Here is a 19235-nt window from a genome sequence, read left to right as displayed (position 1 = left end):
TGGCCCCATTCTCTTTGAGTCAATACTGACCCAATGCCCCAGGGGGATGGTGGTGGACACTGTGCTTCTGGTGATGGCATTGTTTCCACGAGATGTAAAACTGAGGCCCTGGACCACTAGTGGTTATTAAAGATCTCCTGGCACTCTTTTAAGAATCGGGATTGCCCTGACTGATTCCAAATTGGGTCCCTGCTTAGGAAAAGCTTCCCCCAACAGTTTCAGTTAGATATAGTTTTAGTCTACACATCTTGTCCTAAATTTGCTCTGTAATAATGTTCCCGTGCGCTGTTAAATAGGCGCCACGTTCCATCCAAGAGGTGGCTGCTTTTCATGGAGTGCAGTGATACTATAACCTACCTCGGAGAAGCATTTGTAAAGCACTTTCAGACCGTTCCCCACAAGAACAGACACGCAGAGTATTTATTCATTATTAGCCAAGGCAAGGCATATCCTTTTGAAAGTACTCTTCTTGTCGAGTACAAACTGGGTCCTATGTTCCAAACCCAGGTCAATGGATGAGTTTAATCAAGAGTTTTGAATCACCATTGGCATGTCAGAATGTCCTGTTGCAGCCAAGTAACACAGGCTATGTCTACCCTGCAAATAAAGCTGTGATTGCTGCGCAGGCAGGCATACTGGTGTTGGCTTTAATCTAGCTGGCGTGGGTTACAATAGCAGAGGAGACTTGGAAGTACGCACAAAGGGGCCAAAATGAAGGTTGTATGGGCAACCGGAATTCTGGCATGGCCTAACTTTTGAGTGTTTGACTTCGCTACCCTAATGTTCTTTTAATGAATTTGTCTTGCATGTAATATTGTTATCATTGGCTTGGATTGTCAACGGAGCCTAAAAGAACTTCAGATCTGGAAACTGGGCACTTAACTCCCTTGGATGTCTCAGAAAGTCTGACCATTATTATTGATCTGTAACCCCTAAGAACCCCAGTTGAGGATCAGAGCCCCATGGCGCTAGACGCTGTACAAACAGCTAACAAGGAAGCCAGTCCCTGTCCCAGGCGGCTCACAGCCAACATGGCTTGTAACTTGTGAGAAGCTCCTCTCATCCATGAATGCTCAGAGAGGGGAGACTTTTCTCTTCGTGCCAAAGTGCTACTGTGCTTTAGTAGGGTGAGGTTCACCCCAGACACCAGAGCTGGACTCTGACCTGCTCTTCCCCTTTCTGCTTGGCAGATGTTGAGGAGCTCTGGATTGGCCTGAACGACCTCAAGCTGCAGATGAATTTTGAGTGGTCAGATGGGACGCCGGTGAGGTTCACATACTGGCACCCCTTTGAGCCCAACAACTTCCGAGACAGCCTGGAGGACTGTGTGACCATCTGGGGACCGGTGAGGACTGATCGCGGAGGAGGAGCGGGACAGGATGTGGGACCTTTCCTACCCAATTCGCAGGGCTGGAATGGAGTAATTGGAGCTTGGCAGAATTCAATCCATACATATTTTAAATCTCAACAGAGCTCGATGTTTATTTTTAAGTATTTGTACAGCTGCAGGAAATTACTTGGGGGTCAGACAATAATTATTTAATGACTGTAGATGCTGAGATTCAAAAAGTTAAGCTTTGTAACCATCAAAACACAAATTGTCAACCTGGCATGTCAGAGTATACATTGTAAATATCCTTACATCAAACCCTAGTAAGTTTCCAAGCAGTGTTTTTCTTACTTTGCCTATCTGTAAATTTCAGTTATTAATCGATGGAAATCGTTTTCGGTAGGTTTGTGTGCGCTTGGTGAAATCAGCGTTTACTGACGTTTACTGATCAAAATCTAATCCTGCCGAGCCTAGATTGATGGGTGTGAGCTCTGTGCCGACAGCCCCGGAGACTGGAGCTCTCTGTGTCCATCGTACGGGTGTGGCACAGACAGCAGTGTGCCACCAATGTCCCCTAAACCTGACCACGAGGGTGGTCTCCGTGACCGACCCATTCCTTGCCTTCTCCTGCAGAGGCTGCTGACAAGGAGGCCGTTTCCGGTGGTGATTGTAATGTGTGGGCAGCCGACCCACTGAGAACCGGACCGAGTGCCACCAAACTCCTATCACACGGGCCACGCAACAGCCACTTCCCTCCTAAGCTGGATTTGAACCAACCAGAGGTTCTCTGCAAGATCCGACCCTGTACCGGGGACAGATAAAGGGAAGGGGGGATCCACAATGATGGGATAATGTAAAGCAGCATGGGAAGGAAGCACAGGGTCGGTGGGACTTACCCAAGCTTGCCACTGAAAATATCCCATCTCTGGTCCTTTGAGAGCTGGATTTGCTGTGATCCACTCTTTGCCTGACCTGCTCTTTGCCATCCTCTCCAGGAAGGGAGGTGGAACGACAGCCCGTGTAACCAGACGCTGCCCTCCATCTGTAAGAAGCCCGGCCGGGTGAGCCAGCGGGGAGAGGAGGAGGAGGACCACGGCTGCAGGAAGGTGAGGGGGCTGGGGGCCGGGCCGCCATTAGCCTTGCTGAGGTACAGGGCAGAAACTAAGGAGTGGGCCTCTACCAGCCCAAGCTCCACTGACCAGGGCTGACGCCTGAGTCCCCCAGCATCGCCTTCTCCCCCCCCACCAATATTCCTCCCTAGGGGGGTGCCACCCTACTGTTTGAAAATCACTGCTTTAGTGCGATTTATTTCCACTTTTAGAGACTAAATTACTGTAACAGTCGCATAACATTTACCCACAGTGACTCTGTAGATAGGATGTAACTTCGCTTCATGGAGCCCCAGGCAATTGCCCTGTTTGCTACCCCCTCACGCTGGCCCTGGCTGGGAGGGGTGCTGCCAGAGGAAGGAATCCCATGTGGTACTGGAAGGACCAAGCCAAGGAGCTGTTGTTTGCTTCAGTTCAGACAGGCTCAGAACGGAGCAGGCACCCTGCTTGCCCATGTCATCCCAGAGGACCCCCGGGCTCGGGCTGTGGGGGCCTATTTGAGCAGTCCTTTGCCAATGGCGATGCGCACATACTTTGGAGGGACGGTGTCTCCATTTCTTATGACCAGGGAGGGACTTAGGAAACCCAAATGGGCCAGTGAAGGTCGGTGAAACACCGGGCCTCTCCCTTCGACCCCCGTGACCTTGGGATGCAAAAGCTAAACCCCTTGGTCATCGAGGTGAGACCAAGCTTCCTTCCTAGTCGTCCCACTGCTGCGCTGTGGGATCTGTAGGCACAGCAGTGGGGCCGTGGCCTCTCGGCTCATTGCCCATGAGCCCAGCAGCTCGCCTGCAGCTTCTAGGCAGACTTCGCTAGTGAGGTGTGCGCAGCTTCTGGTGTGGGGCGGAGCTTTGCTGCAGCCAGCTTGACTTCCTGTCTGACTGCAGGGGAGGGGTGTCGGAGAGCTGTAACCCTGACTTGTCTCTGATCGGTCCAGCCCCAGGGACTGTCACCTGGCTGGCGGGTGGGACCAAGTACCGGAATTACAGAAGGGGGCTTTGAAGGAGAAGGTTAAAGCTGAGCAAGGAGGAGTGAAGAATTGAAGAAAACTCCACCCCCGCCCTTCCCCCCTCCGCGCTCCTAGATCCGGGGCCAGGCCTGTGGGGAGATGGCTCCTGACAGCTGTGTGCTGTCCAGCTGCATAGTGTCCAGACGTGCATCCGCCCTTGCATCAGGCCAGCTGTGCAATGCCGAGATGCGTCTCCAGTCCAGCTGCGTGCTGGCCCGGGGCTGGTGGGACGCGGCCGTGCTGTTGAGGTCTGCTGCGGAGGGGGCTCGTGGGGCTGCTTGCTGGCAGTCTTACCAGGGGGGAGGTGGAGCGCTGAAATCCCAGACCCACTGCTCCCACAGAGTGGGACAAGGTGACAGGAATAGATCCTGGCTAGGGAGGAGAAGAGCGCCTCCTGCGAAAGGCTGAGCTCCCTCCGCTCCCATCCACGAGAGCGGCTAGCGCGAGCAGGGGGGAGCAGGTTTGAGTCCAGCCGGATAAATCCCATCTTCCATCTGTTCCCTGGTAGTGTGGTTAACGTGAGGCTGCGCCCCCCTGTTATTTTAGGGCGTGTGGGCCATAGGCAGGCTTTGATTAGCCCTGTCAAAGCAAGTGACCGGCAAACCAGATGCAGTAAGACATGCACCCCCGCCCTCATCCTGAAATTGGTCTGCGTTTCAAACAAAATGATTGGTCGTCCCCTCCCCAACCCCCAGCTCCATTCACCGAAAGCCTGTTCCTCTGCTGAGGCATCTGGCCCAGCTGGGCAGCCCCGAGAGGATCGGAAAGCCAGGAGTACTGGATTTCAAGCAAGGAAAAAGCAGCTACGCTGGGCGACTGGAAGGTGCCTTCATACACTGTGAAGGAGCCCCGATGGCATAAATCGACCCGGACGTGTCAAAAGGAGAGGTGAAAAGAGGTGTCCCATCCCCGCCCCGGGATGGGATGGAGAGCAGGGGAGGAGGGATAGAGCACGCGTGGGACCAGCCGCAAAGGGAATGGAATGAGGTTGGAGTGGTTACGGTTACTCCGGAGCTCAGGGGCTTGGGGGCACCGTGAATGGGCATGCTGTCCAAAGTGAGCCCACTCTTCTGGGAAGAAACTGCACTTCCTCCTTCCCTGGTGCCCTCCTGCAGCAGTCACCGCTCCGCCCTGGGAGAGGCCTGATTTTCAGAAGGGCTCTCCGCTCCTGATTCTGCACCAAAATAGGCGGCCAGGTTTTCAGAACAGAAGCACCTTGCTCCACTCAGATGGCTCACGCTTGGAAATCTGGCCCCGCTCTTCATTTGTCCTCCATTGACACCCTGGTGCTGGGAGCTTCCTCTTGCGGTGCATTCACAGTGGGTGTGGCAGACCGCTGCATTTGTCCCAGGGCATTGTACTTCTTTCTTCTCCACCGTTGCCCCTATGGGGTGGCAGTGTTGCCTAGTGGATAGCGCACTGGTCTGGGTTTTGGGAGACCAGGGGTCTATTCCTGGCTCTGCCACTGACCTGCTGGGTGACTTTGGGCGTGCCTGTTTCTCCACCTGTAATATAGGGATAATGTTACTGACCTCCTTTATAAAGGGCAGTGAGGTCTACAGGTGAAAAGTGCTAGATGAGAGCTAGGTATAATTATATCTCACACCCCCTCTCTCTTTCGGCACTAAGGCTGCTAACAGTGACATGGGACTCCGTACCAGCTGGCTGTGGCCATCCACCAGATCCCGTAGCATTTCCACCAGCTTCTGCTCGTCCAGTTCTAGGCCCTTTGTAAATGGGTGTCAATCCTCATTTGCTCAGGGTATGCAGGAAGGACGGGGCTTGACTCACGCTGGCCCATGAGAGCTGTCCCGGTGCATGGCTTTGACGGGGTCATGCCATGCAGACATTTGCTCCTGCTAGAGTATGGGACTTGACAACATCACGCCCAGCCTCTCCTGCATGGAGGACTAATGAGCTGCCCTGATCCCTCTGTCGAAGCAGTGGAAGACGTTTTAACGCTGAACTGTACAGAGCTCTTGAAACGGATGCAGGGAACGCTCCTGCGCTGGCCAGGGGGATGGCCCGGATGTGGCCTGGTAGGGCTGTGAGTTCCGTGCTTCCTGATCAGCTGGTTGGCTGGCACGGAAAGATGCTCCAGTGCTATTCGAGGCTGAGTTCAGAGCAGTCCCTCCAGTTGGGGCATTGCCCGGACTCTGAGCCCTGCCGCTGCTGGGGGCAGTTGAGGCTGCAGTACGCGGTTCCCTGCGGAGGGGGGGGCTCAGAATGGCTCGATGGGCCAGAATCTGGTAATGACATCTGCAGGTTTTGGCTCCTTCCTGCTTGCCCATCATTGTGTTTGATCCGTGTGCGCTGAGGCTGCTGCAGCGTGGTGTGTGTGTGTGTGTGTGTGTGTGTGTGCAAATGGGCTGATGAAATCGCCGCTTAATATAAAAAAACCCTGCACAGAGGATTAAAAGCAGCTGCCAGGGCAGCATTTGTTCTAGAGCAATTAGCCGCCTCGGGCCTTCTTCACGCTGCTGCGGCAGCTGCCTCCCCTGTGTCTTTCCGGTCGCTCCCCTCTCTTCTCGCCACCTTCCCCTCCAGCCCACGCGCCTTGGCAGGCCGTGCGGCAGAGCGGGAACTCCCAGAGTCTGCCAGACATCAGGAGGGACACGCTAATCCCTCCAGCATGGCTCGGCTGGGCTGCCTGCCCGTGGGGAAGGAGCTGGCCCCTTGATGCACTGAGATCCTGGTGGGATTAAGGAGGCAGGCAGCAGATGAGGAGTTGAGGCTTTGGCAAGTCAGGCTGCTGGCTTGCAAGGGGACAGAAGGGGCGTGGTGCGTGGGGGAGGGGAATTGCATTGCAGCGCTCCTAGATTCCTTCAGCCAGAATTGGAAACTGAAGCTTCTCCGCCGTGGGGTCATTTTGCCTGTGGCCGGCAGGTCCCTCGTGCTGCAGGGTGGCTCTCTGGCCGGTGGCGCTGCAGGCAGCCCAGGGTGGGGGCCGGAGGTGAACTGCCCTGCACTGAAGGGGTCGTGCCGAGGTTGAACGTTTCTTTTTCCAGACCCCTTGTGTTGTCCATGCGTCCTCACCCAGTTACTGGGGTGCTGCCGCCTGACGCAGGGACCCCAACCTGATCTCTCTTGGTTTTGTGTTCTGGGCTCTTTGCACAAGGGCCTGCCCTGAGTGACTTTCCATCTAAGAACCAACTGTCCCCACAGGGGACCCCGACACTGCCCTGCACCCCAGAGAAGCTTCCTCCTGCCTGCCCTCTTTGTCAGTGCTTGTGTTTGAGACACAAGGTCTCCCTGGGCTCTGTTCCTGGCTCTTCCGTGGCCGCGCTGTGTAGCCGTGGCCAAGTTACTCTCTGCCTCAGTTTCTCCATCTTGTAAAATGAGGACAGTACTCCCCTGAAGGCTGTGAAGCTCCTTCCATTACTGTTCGTAAGGTGCTTTGCCATACTTGGGAAGAAGAGGCTAGAGCCGGTCACAGGTGGTTGTTCGTGAGTTTCACCCAAGTCTTGAAAACCCCCAGATGATTAAGCCTTATGCAAATGACAGTAAGGCACTGGTGGTCTGAAATTACTGTAGTATCCTTCATCCTAAAGGAACCCAAACTGCATTTCTCTGGGGATCTCTTCTCCCACCCCTGACTGCAGACACCTCTAAGGTGGATCTCATCAGCTGTTTTAACATCTCACAGTAATGCTACACAACAGCTTAGGAGAGGAAGTGACGAAGAATCCAGTCTCCAGGTAAACTGGCAAAGGAGAGTATCATTATCTAGGTTGGCGAGAACACCAGTGTTAATATCCCTTCCTTACAGGGGGGGAAAGCGCCATTTGATCTTCAGTGACCAGCCGTACTCAGGACCTCAGTTTTACAGCTGATCTGAAAAAAGGTGCCCCTGAGGGCAAGGTCCCTTAGTGCCAAACTGGAGCATTGGGTTCAGCCCTGACTCCGAGAACGCCACGTAGTGGATCACCCCGACCAGTTCTTCTAATACCGGGGAGATTTCCCATCACAGCCCGGCCGGCCTAAGCGTGCCTAGCTCTGAGATCAGCAGAATTACAGCACGCCTCTGGTTGCAAACCATCATGCTGTCCCTGGATTGCTAAGGGATAAAACTGCCAGAAAATGAAATGAGATCCTGAGACTGCAGATTATAATGAAGAAAAATCCATTCCCTTCCTCCCCCCCCCCCCCAGCTCTTTGTCATCTGCAATAAGGAAATCAATGGCCTGCTGATAATTGGCCTGCTACCCTGTACCTCTCTGTAACCTTGTTCCAGCCTGAGCTATGAAATCTGTTCTCTCTCTCTCTCTCTCTCTCTCTCTCTCTCTCTCTCTCTCTCTCTCTCTCTCACACACACACACACACACACACACACACACACACACACACACACACACACACACACACACACACACACACACACGCTGCCCACAGCAAGGGAAGCAAGAGCGCCTTTCTGTGCTTGGTTGCTGTCTGGGTACTTAAAGCCAGCACTGCATAGCCTGTCTCAGGGCACGTCTTCACTACCCGCCAGATCGGCGGGTAGCGATCGGTCTATCAGGGATCGATTTATCGCGTCTAGTGTAGATGCGATAAAATCGATCCCCGATCGTTCTGCCGTCGACTCCGGAACTCCACCGCAGCGAGAGGCGGAAGCGGAGTCGACGGGGGAGCGGCAGCAGTCGACTCGCCGCCGTCCTCACAGCCAGGTAAGTCGACCTAAAATATGCAACTTCAGCATATTCACACACACACACACACACCCCCCGTAGTGTAGACCTAGCCTCAGAGGACAAAAGCACAGCCGGTTACCAGAGAAATACCAAATGGGAGCTCACCATGAGTGAAGGCTGCTTGTGAGTAACTCGGAGGCCAGCTGAATTCATGCCCAGCCGGCAGGTCTCTGGGGGATCCAGCCATCGAATTCCACTCGTTCCCTCCATCAGAGTCTGTTAATTCACCTCGTGACGCATCCCGCGCTCTGTGAGAGCTGAGGGCGAGGGGCAGCCTTATCCGGATGTGGCAGGTATAGGCGGAATGAGGGGGCATGGGGGGCGTTGCCCCCCTCAAGCCTCAGGCAGGCAACCTGAGTGTGCACTGTCAGGGGTTCTCCCAGAGGCAGGGAGTCAGAATTTTGTTTATAAACAGAGTGATTAACAGCAGATTAAGATAAGAAAGGGCTGATAGACGGTTCCCTAAAGTTAAATGATTTGTTCCGAGCTTGGTGAACTGCAAAAAGTGAGTAGCCTAAATGACAGAAATTGTAGATTTTTCTACAATTGTTTCAGTCGTTGGATTGAAGAGGTGGTAAGGAAGTTACTAATACCTTTCTTTGAGAAGAGAACTGATTTTTTTAGACAAAGGAAATGTAGTAGATCTAATCTACCTGGATGTCAGTAAGGCATTTGATACAGTTCCACATGGGAAATTATTAGCTAAATTTGAGAAGATGGGGATTAATATATGAGAACTGAAAGATGGATAAGGAACTGGTTAAAGGGAAGGCTACAACAGGTCATACTGAAAGGTGAACTGTCAGGCTGGAGGGAAGTTACTAGTGGAGTTCCTCGGGGATTGGTCTTGGGACCAACCTTCTTTAACATTTTTATTACTGACCTTGGCACAAAAAGTGGGAGTGTACTCATAAAATTTGCAGATGACGCATAAAATTGGGAGGTATTACCAATACCAAGGAAGACCAGAAGACCATACAAGAAGATGTGGATGACCTCGTAAGCTGGAGTAATAGAAACGGGATGATATTTAATAGTGCTGAGTGCAAGGTCATGCATTTAGGGACTAACAACAAGAATTTTTACTATCCCCTGGATTGATCGGTCTTCAGCTGTCGTTAAGACTGCGCCGATCACAACACATCCGCCATTCTTCTCACATTCTTGCCTTTCTTCTCCATGTTCGTCCAAAACATTTAACAATGTCATCTTCCCATCTTCTTGGAGGCCGACCAGGTGGTCTTTTCTGTTCTCGCGGGTACCACTCAGTAATGATTGCGGTCCACCTATTGTCCGTGAACCATGCTATGTGGCCCGCCCATCATAGCTTATTATATCTGCTTTCCATGACAATATCTTTCACACCGCTGCGTTCTCTAATCATTTCATTTGGGATACGATCCAGAAGGGAAATTCCCAACATAGCTCGTTCCATTGCCCTTTCAGCTACCGACAGCCGCAGTTCTTTTTACTATAAGCTGGGGATTTATCAGTTGTAAGTGACAGTGGAGGAGAAAGAATTGGGGGTATTGGTTGGTCACAGGATGACTGAGCCACCAATGTGATGCAGCTGTGAAAAAGGCTAACACAGTTCTAGGATGTATCAGGCGAGGTATTTCCAGTAGAGACAGGGAAGTGTTAGTATCATTATACAAGGCACTGGTGAGACCTCATCTGGATTATTTGGTGCAGTTCTGGTCTCCCATGTTTAAGAAAGATAAATTAAAACTGGAACAGGTACAGAAAAGGGCTACTAGGATGATCTGAGGAATGGAAAACCTACCTTATGAGAAGAGACTTGGTTTACTCTAACCAATAGAAGGCCAGGGGGAGATTTGATTACTCTGTATAAATACATCAGAGGGATAAATACCAGGGAGGGAGAGAAGTTATTTAAGTTAAGCATCAGTGTGGACCCCAGAACAAATACATATAAACTGGCCATCAACAAGTTTAGGCTTGAAATTAGGTGAAGGTTTCTAACCATCAGAGGAATGAAGTTCTGGAGCAGCCTCCCAAGGGGAGCAGCGGAGTCAAAAAACCTAACTGGCTTCAAGACTGACTTGATAAGTTTATGGAGGGGATGGTATGACAGGACTGCCTACAATGGCATGTGGCCATCGGCGACTGCCTGTAGCCAAAATCCCCAACAGCTGGAGACAGGGCACTAGAGGGGGAGGGCTCTGAGTTACTACAGGGAATTCTTTCCCAGGTATCTGCCTGGTGGATCTTACCCACATGCTCAGGTCTATCTGATCATCATATTTGGGGTCAGGAAAGAATTCTTCCCCGGGTCAGATTGGCAGTGACCATGTGGGTTTTTCACCTTCTGCAGCATGGAGCACGGGTCACTGGCAGGTTCAAATGAGTGTAAATGGTGGATTCTCTGTAACTTGAAGTCTTTAAACCCTGATTTGAGGACTTCAGTAACTCAGCCAGAGGTTATGGGTCTGTAACTGGAGGCGGTGGGTGAGGTTCTGTGGCCTGCCATGTGCAGGAGGTCAGACTAGATGATCATGATGGTCCCTTCTGACTTTGGTAAGAGTATCTCCGTAAGAATAGACATTACAATTTTAAACCTAACCAGTGTCCCTTACGTGACTTGCCACAAGATGTCCAAACGTGTTAGTATTAGAGCTGAATGGGTCTAAAGTTTATTTAATTTTTTCTTGACATAGGAATTAGATACAATGCTCCTGTTGGATATTTCTAAATTATTATCTGCAAAAACACTAGAGTTTTCAATTGCCTAAGTAGCCCCTGGAACCATGGTTAAAATTGCCCCCCGCCCCCAAATCTGAAACGGCGTCCCTGTGGGCAGGCACAGGATTAGTCCACCCCCACCCACGCGTGGCCCCATGGGCCTGCCTGGAGCCGCCCTCCAAATATAGAAGTCAAACGACGCCTATGGTGGCAGGGATGTGGAAGAAAGGCTCTGGGATTTCAGTAGAAGTGTCTGAGAGGCTGTTTTGCCAGCAGTGTGTTGTTGAGGGGGAATTGCCCACAAGTATCGCCTCAGGGGCATTGAGGACACTGCAGACTTCATCCACTCACTCAGGGCCCCCTAGTACTCCCCATGTGTCTGCCCTCGCAGCCCCCCCAGTGCTGTCCTTACAGCCCCACCCCCAGTATCCCCCATACTTCTGCCCTGACGGCTCCCTCTAGCGCTGCTCTCACAGCTGCCCCTCCCAGCCCCCCACCCAATGCCCGTCTGCGGGGCGGGAGTGCGCTTCCCTGGCAGTCGTGCACTGTGAGCAGGACCCGTATCTCTGTCCCCGTGTCAGAGACAGAAAGCACTGGCTTGCACAGGGGGTGACAGAGCTGACGGTGGAACCCAGGCGTCCTGCCCGTCAGCCCAATATGCCCACCCCAGAACCCTCCTTCCTTCTCCCAAATTCCTTCTACACCAGATCCAGACACTCACATCTCCTGAGCCAGCAGCTACGCAATGGGGGAGGCCGCCCCCTCTCCTCCCCAGCTCCTTGGGGTTGGTCTGTAGGATCCCGTCCCCAGCCCATTGACTTCTGCAAGGCAGCCAGAAGCAGCGCTGCTTTGTCCTATAAAGAAAATGTGGTGGTGGTTTTCGCAAGTGGAAACACCATCTCCTGAAGCTATCGGACACGTTTCTCCCAGGCCGCCCTGCCAGGTTAGCCAACTAACTGCTTTTCTTTTCTTTTCCCTTCCCTCTCCCCATCATCCATACCCCCCCCACCCCGCTGATTGATTGGGGTAAAATCCACAAGCAAGTCAGGCACTTGGGCACCATATGAGCTGGGTGGTGGGCAGCGGAGAGAGGTATTGGGGGCTGGGTTAGAAGGGGAATGGGGCAGGGGAGAAGGGGACTTGGGTCGTGGGTTCTGGGAGGGAGGATGGAAGCACACGGAAAGAAGAGGACCGGAAGCACTAGCGGATGGAGAATGGTGCTGGAGGGGGAGACCAGGAGCAGTGGGACAGGGTGGGCGGGCCAAAGGGTCCCAGTTGGTCATCCCAGCTGAGAAGGGTGCACAGAAGTGCAGGGTAGGACCACCAGGGAGGGAGCTCAGAGCAGCTGGGCCGCAGGTAGGTGGCGTTGCCAGCTCCCAGTGACAAAACACACCTTTCCCCCCACCTGCAGCCCACCCTGCCATGCCCACCACTCCTGAGCGGCAGCACCCCCGGCTTAGCCCCCGGTCCTAGGTCCCCTCTGAATGCTGCCATGAAGAATTCTCATTGCTCCCAGCTGGGGCCTCTTCCGAGAAGCGCCTGCCCGTCATGCCAAACACTGCGGTGGTTTTGTAATGCAGACAGATGTGGACGAGGGATTGGACGGGGGCTGCCAAACTCCTGCTCAGCAATAATTTAAGCCAGGTCTCCATGGGTGAGAGAGGCTGGTGTATTAACCCGCTGTGTCCCAGAGCCCTTTGAGAGCCAGTGTCGGAGGAATGCAGCTTGCAATTCCCCTGGCATGTCCCCAGGGCTAGGGGGAAGGTTCTGAGGGTGACCCATGTGCTGCTCCAAAGGGTACCGTTCTCCCTTCCTCCAGCCTTCGTTTAAATGCTGTTTCTCTTGAGGTTGGGGAGGGGCAGGGAACTGCCCCCATCTCCCCCTTCTGTCTTGCTGATTTCCATGCCGGCGGATCTGTAAGGTTGTAATAGTTTGTAACCCACAACTATAGGCCAGCCCGGGGTTGGAACCCACCGAGGAGATGCGAGTTCAACTCCTGGTCTCAGAGCCAGTCTCCCGTTGCTTACACCAGGGTAAAGCAGCGGTAACTCCATGACCGTTAACGGCGATATATTGGTATCAGATCGGGGCGAGGGGACAACAGGGCTCAGTCTCACGCTGGAAGTGAGAGGCGGGTGCAGGAGCCCACAGCAAGCCGTGCTCCTTGGTGGGGATTGGGAGCCAGGATTCCTGGGTTCTGTTTGTACTCCGGCCTCCCCTGTGCTTCAGTTACCCCACTGGTAAGCTGAGGCTGACGATCCCGACCCACCTTTGCCAGGAGGTCCTCGGCTGAAAGGCACTATCGTCACTGCAGCACTTAGCGTGACCAAATGTCCTGATTTTATAGGGACAGTCCCGATTTTTGGGTCTTTTTCTTATATAGGCTCCTATTACCCTCCACCCCCGTCCCGATTTTTCACATTTGCTGTCTGGTCACCCTAGCAGCACTGCTCCTTACAAACAAAATCAATTGAACTGGAGTGAAACAATAATTATTAACACTGGTGTTGTCGGCGCAGAAGCCATTCACGAGGAGGCACCAGCCCCCCTCTCTGTGTGACTCCAGCGCTCCCAGCTGCTCGTCCTTCTTTCTGTCTTGTCTCTCAATTGTGGGCTCTCCCGGGGCAGGGATCACACTCTTCCCGTTTGCCAGCCAGGGACCCCCAGCGCGCTCTCGGGTCCTCGGGACATAATCACGATGTTTCTTGGCAATCAGGGCTTCATTCTGTAGCTTGAGCTGCTGCCTTCTGAGGCTTTCCCTCACCTCCCGGTCCTCCTTTGCATCTTGTCTCTTCGGTCTGGGGCAGGAGCTCCTCTGCCATAGGTGCCGACTCCATGGGTGCTCCGGGGCTCAAGCACCCACCAGCCACAGCTTTTTGGCGGGGACGCTGATCAGCTAGCTGGCGGGAGGCGCTCAGGGCAGGGCAGAGAGCAGCGAGCGGTCGGTGGGTGGGTGGGGGGCGGAACAGGGGTGGGAAGAGGTGGAGACAGGGTGGGGCCTCAGGGAAGAGGCGGAGCCTCGGGGAAGGGTTGGAGTGGGGGCGGGGCCTTGGGGAGGAGCAGGGTGGAGCACTCACCTGGAAAAATAAAATTTGGCGCCTGTGCCTTCTGCATACCTCGGGGAAAGGCACCTGGCGTGCCACTGTGGAAATAGAATCCTCTGCAGATTTGGCTGGATAATTATCTGGTTGCTGTGGGGGACTGTTTGCCGCAGGTTTTGCCTCTGCATCAGGCTGTGGCTAGAAGTCCCCCAAGAAAAGAGAGGTGGGGTTTGCATGAGGCCATTGCCCCTGTCGCATGCCGCGTTCCAGCAGGAGCGCACTCAGAACAGGCGGTACTTGATGCAAAGGTTTTCAAGCGCTTTCAGGCGAGCGCTCTGAGTAAAGCAATGGGAGCCGGGAACTTGGGAGTTCACATCCTGAACCTGACGCTAATGCCCTCAGTGAGCCTTGGGAAGGGTCCTCCCTCTTGGTCGTTGCCTCAGTTTCCCCATCTGCAAAATGTGGATGATAATTCTTACCTACCTTGCAGGGGGGTTGTGGAGCTAGGTAGGGATAAGGGGACATGCCCTCCAGCCTTTTGACATCCCTCCTTGGCATATTGGACGTAGCTGCGCTTCTGGTTGTGAGGATTCATTAGCTGGGTTTGCCTAGCACTTTCGTAATACACAAAGCTAGTGCGTGACTCCGTATCCTGCCTGGTGCCCGGCTCTTTGCTCCCACTTATGGGAGCTGTCGCGGTCGGGCCGGCTGCTGGTGGTCCTGAAGTTGGTGGGAGGTGGGTTGTGGCAGTGTGCGTAGCTAGCAAAGGCGGAGACGATGGTCTTTTGCGCACTGGACTGGAGTGCTGGGACTCGGGGTGGCGATAGGGAGGGGGATGCAGGCCCGACGGCGTGGATGAACAGCTCAGCCTATTTTGCTCACACCACACATGATTTGTTAGCTTCCCTAGGGCGCAGGAAAGTGGCAATGTGGCCCAGGCCTGAGCAAGGCCAGTTTCTCCAGCTGAGCCCCTCCTTCCTTCTCCCCCACCCCGGTCTCAGGCTGGGCAAGGAAAATCCCCTCCCCGCTCTTTCTTTTGTTCCGAGTGTTTCCTTTCACTCTTCCTCCCTTTCTCTGCAGCGATCAAGCCCCCTTCCTCCCACCCCATGCAGCCGTGGCTGCCTGCGCTGCCTTTGCCAAGCGTTTCTGGAGCGCTCTGCACAGTCCCTCCTGCCCGTCTGCCCATACTGCTCTGGCAGAGAATAGACCCTATTGTGTCCCCAACTCCAGAGAGGCTCCAGCATCAGCAAACCAAGGCGATTAAAGCGGACTGCGGTGGGACTTGCTATTTGCTTGGCTTTCCCGCATAAGGAGAGGATTGTATTCCCCTCCGTGAACCTCCAATCGGGGGTGGGATGTTGGCAACGCAGATTTTTCTGTTACTTTGAAGCTGCCTCAATGTTTTTTCTGCAGCCCTATCCTCTTGGGCTGCAAGCTTGTTAGATCTCACCAGATAAACAGGGTCAAGCCGGGTTAGCCTGTGGATGGGAGACCTCCCAAGAAAAACCCAGGGTGTTTCAGGAAGTGATGGTGTTGAGTCAGGTCATGGCGATCTTCCCGCTGAAGCCGTGCTGAGCCCAGTGCCCCAGGAGTTGCAGGGGGCTCTTTGCTGCTGGGTTTTGGATGAGGGACAACAGTGTTGTCCTAAGTAATTCTAGTTAGTTTGCATAGGGATTGCCAGAGTGGATGAAACCCAGCGTCTATCTTAGGCCAGTCTCCTAAGTGTGGCCAGCATCAGCTGCTTTCAGAGGAGGATGCAAGGAACCCCCTAGTGGACTCTTGTTCAATAGCGTGTCTGTGGCGGAAGCTCTTTCTGACCCTAGGCCATCAGGGGTTTCTTGTGGCCTGAAGCAAGAGGGTTTATATCCCCAGCAGATTGTTTTATCCTAGCTAGTGGAACTGCAGAGGTGGTTCTTATTCATGTACATGTCTGATCCCTTTTCTGAATCCTGCTAGGCTCCTGGCCTCAGTAACATCTTGTAGCAGTGAGTTCCACTGGACAATTCTGCATTGTGGGTAAAGGGCACTTGGAAAGCACATCTGCTCAGATGGTACTAAAGTCTGCAAGATGTCTTACCATCATTGTCTTCTCTTGCCCCAGGGCTGGAAATGGCATAGCCCCTCCTGCTATTGGCTAGGAGAAGACCGTGTGACCTACAGCGATGCACGGAAGATGTGCAGTGACTACAAGGCCACCCTCGTCACCATCACCAACAGGTGGGTGCACTCTGGGGATTAGCTCTGCTGTCATGGGTGTTCGGCTTCCATTCCCTCCGGGACACACCCATAAGCCTAGATGAGGTCGCTGGAGTCCCATCCCCCACCCCCCGGCTTGGTGCTGAATATTCATTAGCAGAGATGGCCTGTGGTCTGAAGAAGGGATGGGGAGGGAGTACCCTGGTTTCTATTTCCAGCTCTGCCACTGAGTGGCTGGCTGTGCAGCCTTGAAGCAAGTCACGTCCCATTTCCCCCCATCTATGTAATGGGGATAACGGTACTTACCACAGGATACTCCTGGGGGAATTCTGCACTACTGCGTATGTGCATAATTAATGAGCCCTGCAGATTTCTAACTTTTTTGCGCACAAAAAAAGCTTCTGCAGAACTGTTGCTGCAGTTCCGCCTTTTGCCCATGAGAGAGCGCTGTGGCGATAGAACAAAGCTGCAGCTCAGGGCCAGCGAGGGAAGAGAGAGAGCTGCCTTCTTCTCAGAGCTTGTCAGGCCAGGTCAGGAGACAGGGGCTATGGGGAGACAGACAGCATGGGGTGCTATGGGGTGGTCAGACAGGGGCAGGGGCTGAATGGGAATGGAAGCACAGCGCCATAGGTGGGAGGGAGGTACAGAGACACATGGGGACGGGGAGTGGCTGAGTGGAGGCACAGAGACACATGGGGGCAGGGGGAGGGGAGACAAGGGAGTGGCTGAGTGGGGGCACAGAGACATATGGGAACAGGGGCAGATGTGACTGACTGAATGGGAGAGGCTAGGGGTCAGCTAGGGTCTGCATGGGGGAAGCTCCTTAACAATCCCTTCCCATCCCCCAAAAAAACCTGTTCCATACCTTTCCCTCCCATACCCAAAAACCCTCCAAGTTCACACCCAGGCTCCTTCCCAGCAATTTACTTCCCTCTCCCTCAGCTCCTCGGTTACCCCCGATTCCTCCAAGCCTTTGCACTGCTTCTGAGAAGTATGGGAAATACGGTTCTATATTGTAGTTTAAATGAATTATTACTCAGAATTCTGTATTAATAGGCCTAGTAAGGAATCTATTTGTCAAAAAACATATCCTGAATCTTTTTTTGTTGTCTGTATTGTTACAGACATACTTGCTGACAGGTATTTTGAAATAAATGACCAAAAATAATTGAAACTGGTGTGATTATAGTGTGTTATTTTGACAAATAAAATATGCAGACTTTTAAAATATTGTGCGCAGAATTTTTAATTATTTGTTGCAGAATTTTTAATGTTTTGGTGCAGAATTCCCCCAGGAGTAACAGGAGGCAGAGTTAATTAGCAGGGGACTCAGCAGGAAGCGTCTGGGACTGTACTCCTTGTGTGACAGCCGCTGGGGATTGAACTGGGTTCTCCAGAGCTAAAAGCCGGAGTCTCCACTAGGGCTGAGGGCGGGAACAGACCCGTGTCTCGGGGCCAGAGCCACAGAGGAGGAAGATTAACGGCAGGGCATCCCACTGCTCTCCCGTGTCAGGTTTGAGCAGGCGTACGTCAGCAGCCTCATCTATGGTTGGGACAGTGAGTATTTCTGGACGGCGCTGCAGGACATCAACAAAACGGGCGCTTTCCGCTGGCTGAGTGGCGACGAGGTCATGTACACCCACTGGAACCGCGACCAGCCCGGTAATGGCACAGAAGCCAGCTGGGAGGAGGGGGGGTGTTCGTTCCCTCCCGCAATTTCCCATCATTCTCCGCCCCAGCAAAACACATGGCAGCCTCTGTTCCCTGAGCATTGCCGTGGCAAGGAGCACAGGGCCAGACGCCGATGGCAGAAGGAGCAGTAGCCAGCTAACGGCAGCAGCTCTTTCTACCTCCGTATCATCCTGGTGTGAAGGGAGTAGACCCCAAGCAGGGAGGGGAGCCATCTGGAGCAGCACATGGGGGGATAACAAAGAGCCATGGGAGGGAACTGGACAAAGGAAAATGCCACCGCAGTCCAATCTCTTGGGCTGTGGGGCCATCTCCCACGGCAGCCCCAGCACGGGAACCAGTCAGCAGGGGCAGGGCCGGCTCCAGGCACCAGCCCACCAAGCTGGTGCTTGGGGCGGCACCTGGAGGGGGGTGGCGCGGCGCTCCGGCCCGAGAGCGGGGCTGCGACCGGGCTCGCCGCCCTCCCCCCGGCGCAGCCTCTGGCTGCCGGGGAGAGCGGAGCCCCGGCGGGGCTCGCCACCCTCCCCCCCCGGCGCTCTGGCCCCTGGGGAGAGCGGAGCCCCCGCGGGGTTCGTGGCCCTCCCCCCGGCGCTCTGGCCCCCGGGGAGAGCGGAGCCCTGGGCGTTCTCCCCGGCGGGGCCCGCCGCCCTCCCCTGCGGGGGGGGGGGGGGGCAGCGGGAGACTTTTTTGCCTGGGGCGGCAAAAAAGCCAGAGCCGGCCCTGAGCAGGGGACACTGGGGTGCATCCTGTAGGGGATGCTCCTGCATGCCCCTGGAAGCTCTGGTCCATTTCAACTTCCTATGGGCCCAGCGGCCCTGACGGGGAGGGGATCGGTCCCACTCATCCCTGAGATGTTTTAGCCCCACTGCCCTCCATCCCCATTGCGTAACTTCTCCATTCCCCACCCATTCTACCCTCTGGAGGGTGGCACCGCCAGCCATGCCTCCCCTGCTTCTGGATGCCCCAGGGCAGCAGTGGGGTCTGTCTGCTTGGTGCCCACCCGGTGGTAGGGGGATGGGTCAGCGAAGATATCCCTAGGCGGGGGCCTGTTACACCAGGGGTAGGTGGCCGGGTTCCACACTCCGCTATATAGGCTCAAACCTTGTCTCTCTGCCCCCTTTCCACGAGCGTTCCAGGTTACAACAAAGGCGGCTGCGTTGCCCTGGCCACGGGGAGCTCCATGGGGCTATGGGAGGTGAAGAACTGCAGCACATTCAAGGCCAAATACATCTGCAGGCAGAACCTGGGCACCCCGGTGAACCCCGAGTTACCAGCCCCATACCCGACGCCCAGCCTCACCGGCTCATGCCCCCAGGGATGGAGCTCGGACCCCAAGCTCCGACACTGCTACAAGGTAAGAAGCCAGCGTGTCCCAGGGAAGACAGCAGGGTTCTCTGGGTTTGTCTACACTGTATACTAAATCCAGGCCCTGGTTCAGGTTTGAATCCAAGCCCCTCTTCCGTCCAC

At 54.3% G+C, this 19235-nt stretch overlaps 1 protein-coding gene across 1 annotated transcript in view; it reads left to right on the top strand.

Annotated features, from left to right (window-relative positions):
* The window catches only part of MRC2 (mannose receptor C-type 2), an 88582-nt gene that overhangs the window by 43373 nt on the left and 25974 nt on the right, over window positions 1-19235 (top strand). The window contains exons 8-12 of the mRNA XM_065422612.1: window positions 1191-1345; window positions 2326-2436; window positions 15985-16100; window positions 17593-17741; window positions 18905-19122. Of these exons, the coding sequence (XP_065278684.1) occupies window positions 1191-1345; window positions 2326-2436; window positions 15985-16100; window positions 17593-17741; window positions 18905-19122 (749 nt within the window). The remainder of the gene's footprint in view (window positions 1-1190; window positions 1346-2325; window positions 2437-15984; window positions 16101-17592; window positions 17742-18904; window positions 19123-19235) is intronic.

Source organism: Emys orbicularis, chromosome 25 (assembly GCF_028017835.1).
Source record: "Emys orbicularis isolate rEmyOrb1 chromosome 25, rEmyOrb1.hap1, whole genome shotgun sequence".
In the NCBI taxonomy this organism is placed as follows: Eukaryota; Metazoa; Chordata; order Testudines; family Emydidae; genus Emys; species Emys orbicularis.
This window is presented reverse-complemented; position numbering and strand designations above follow the sequence as displayed.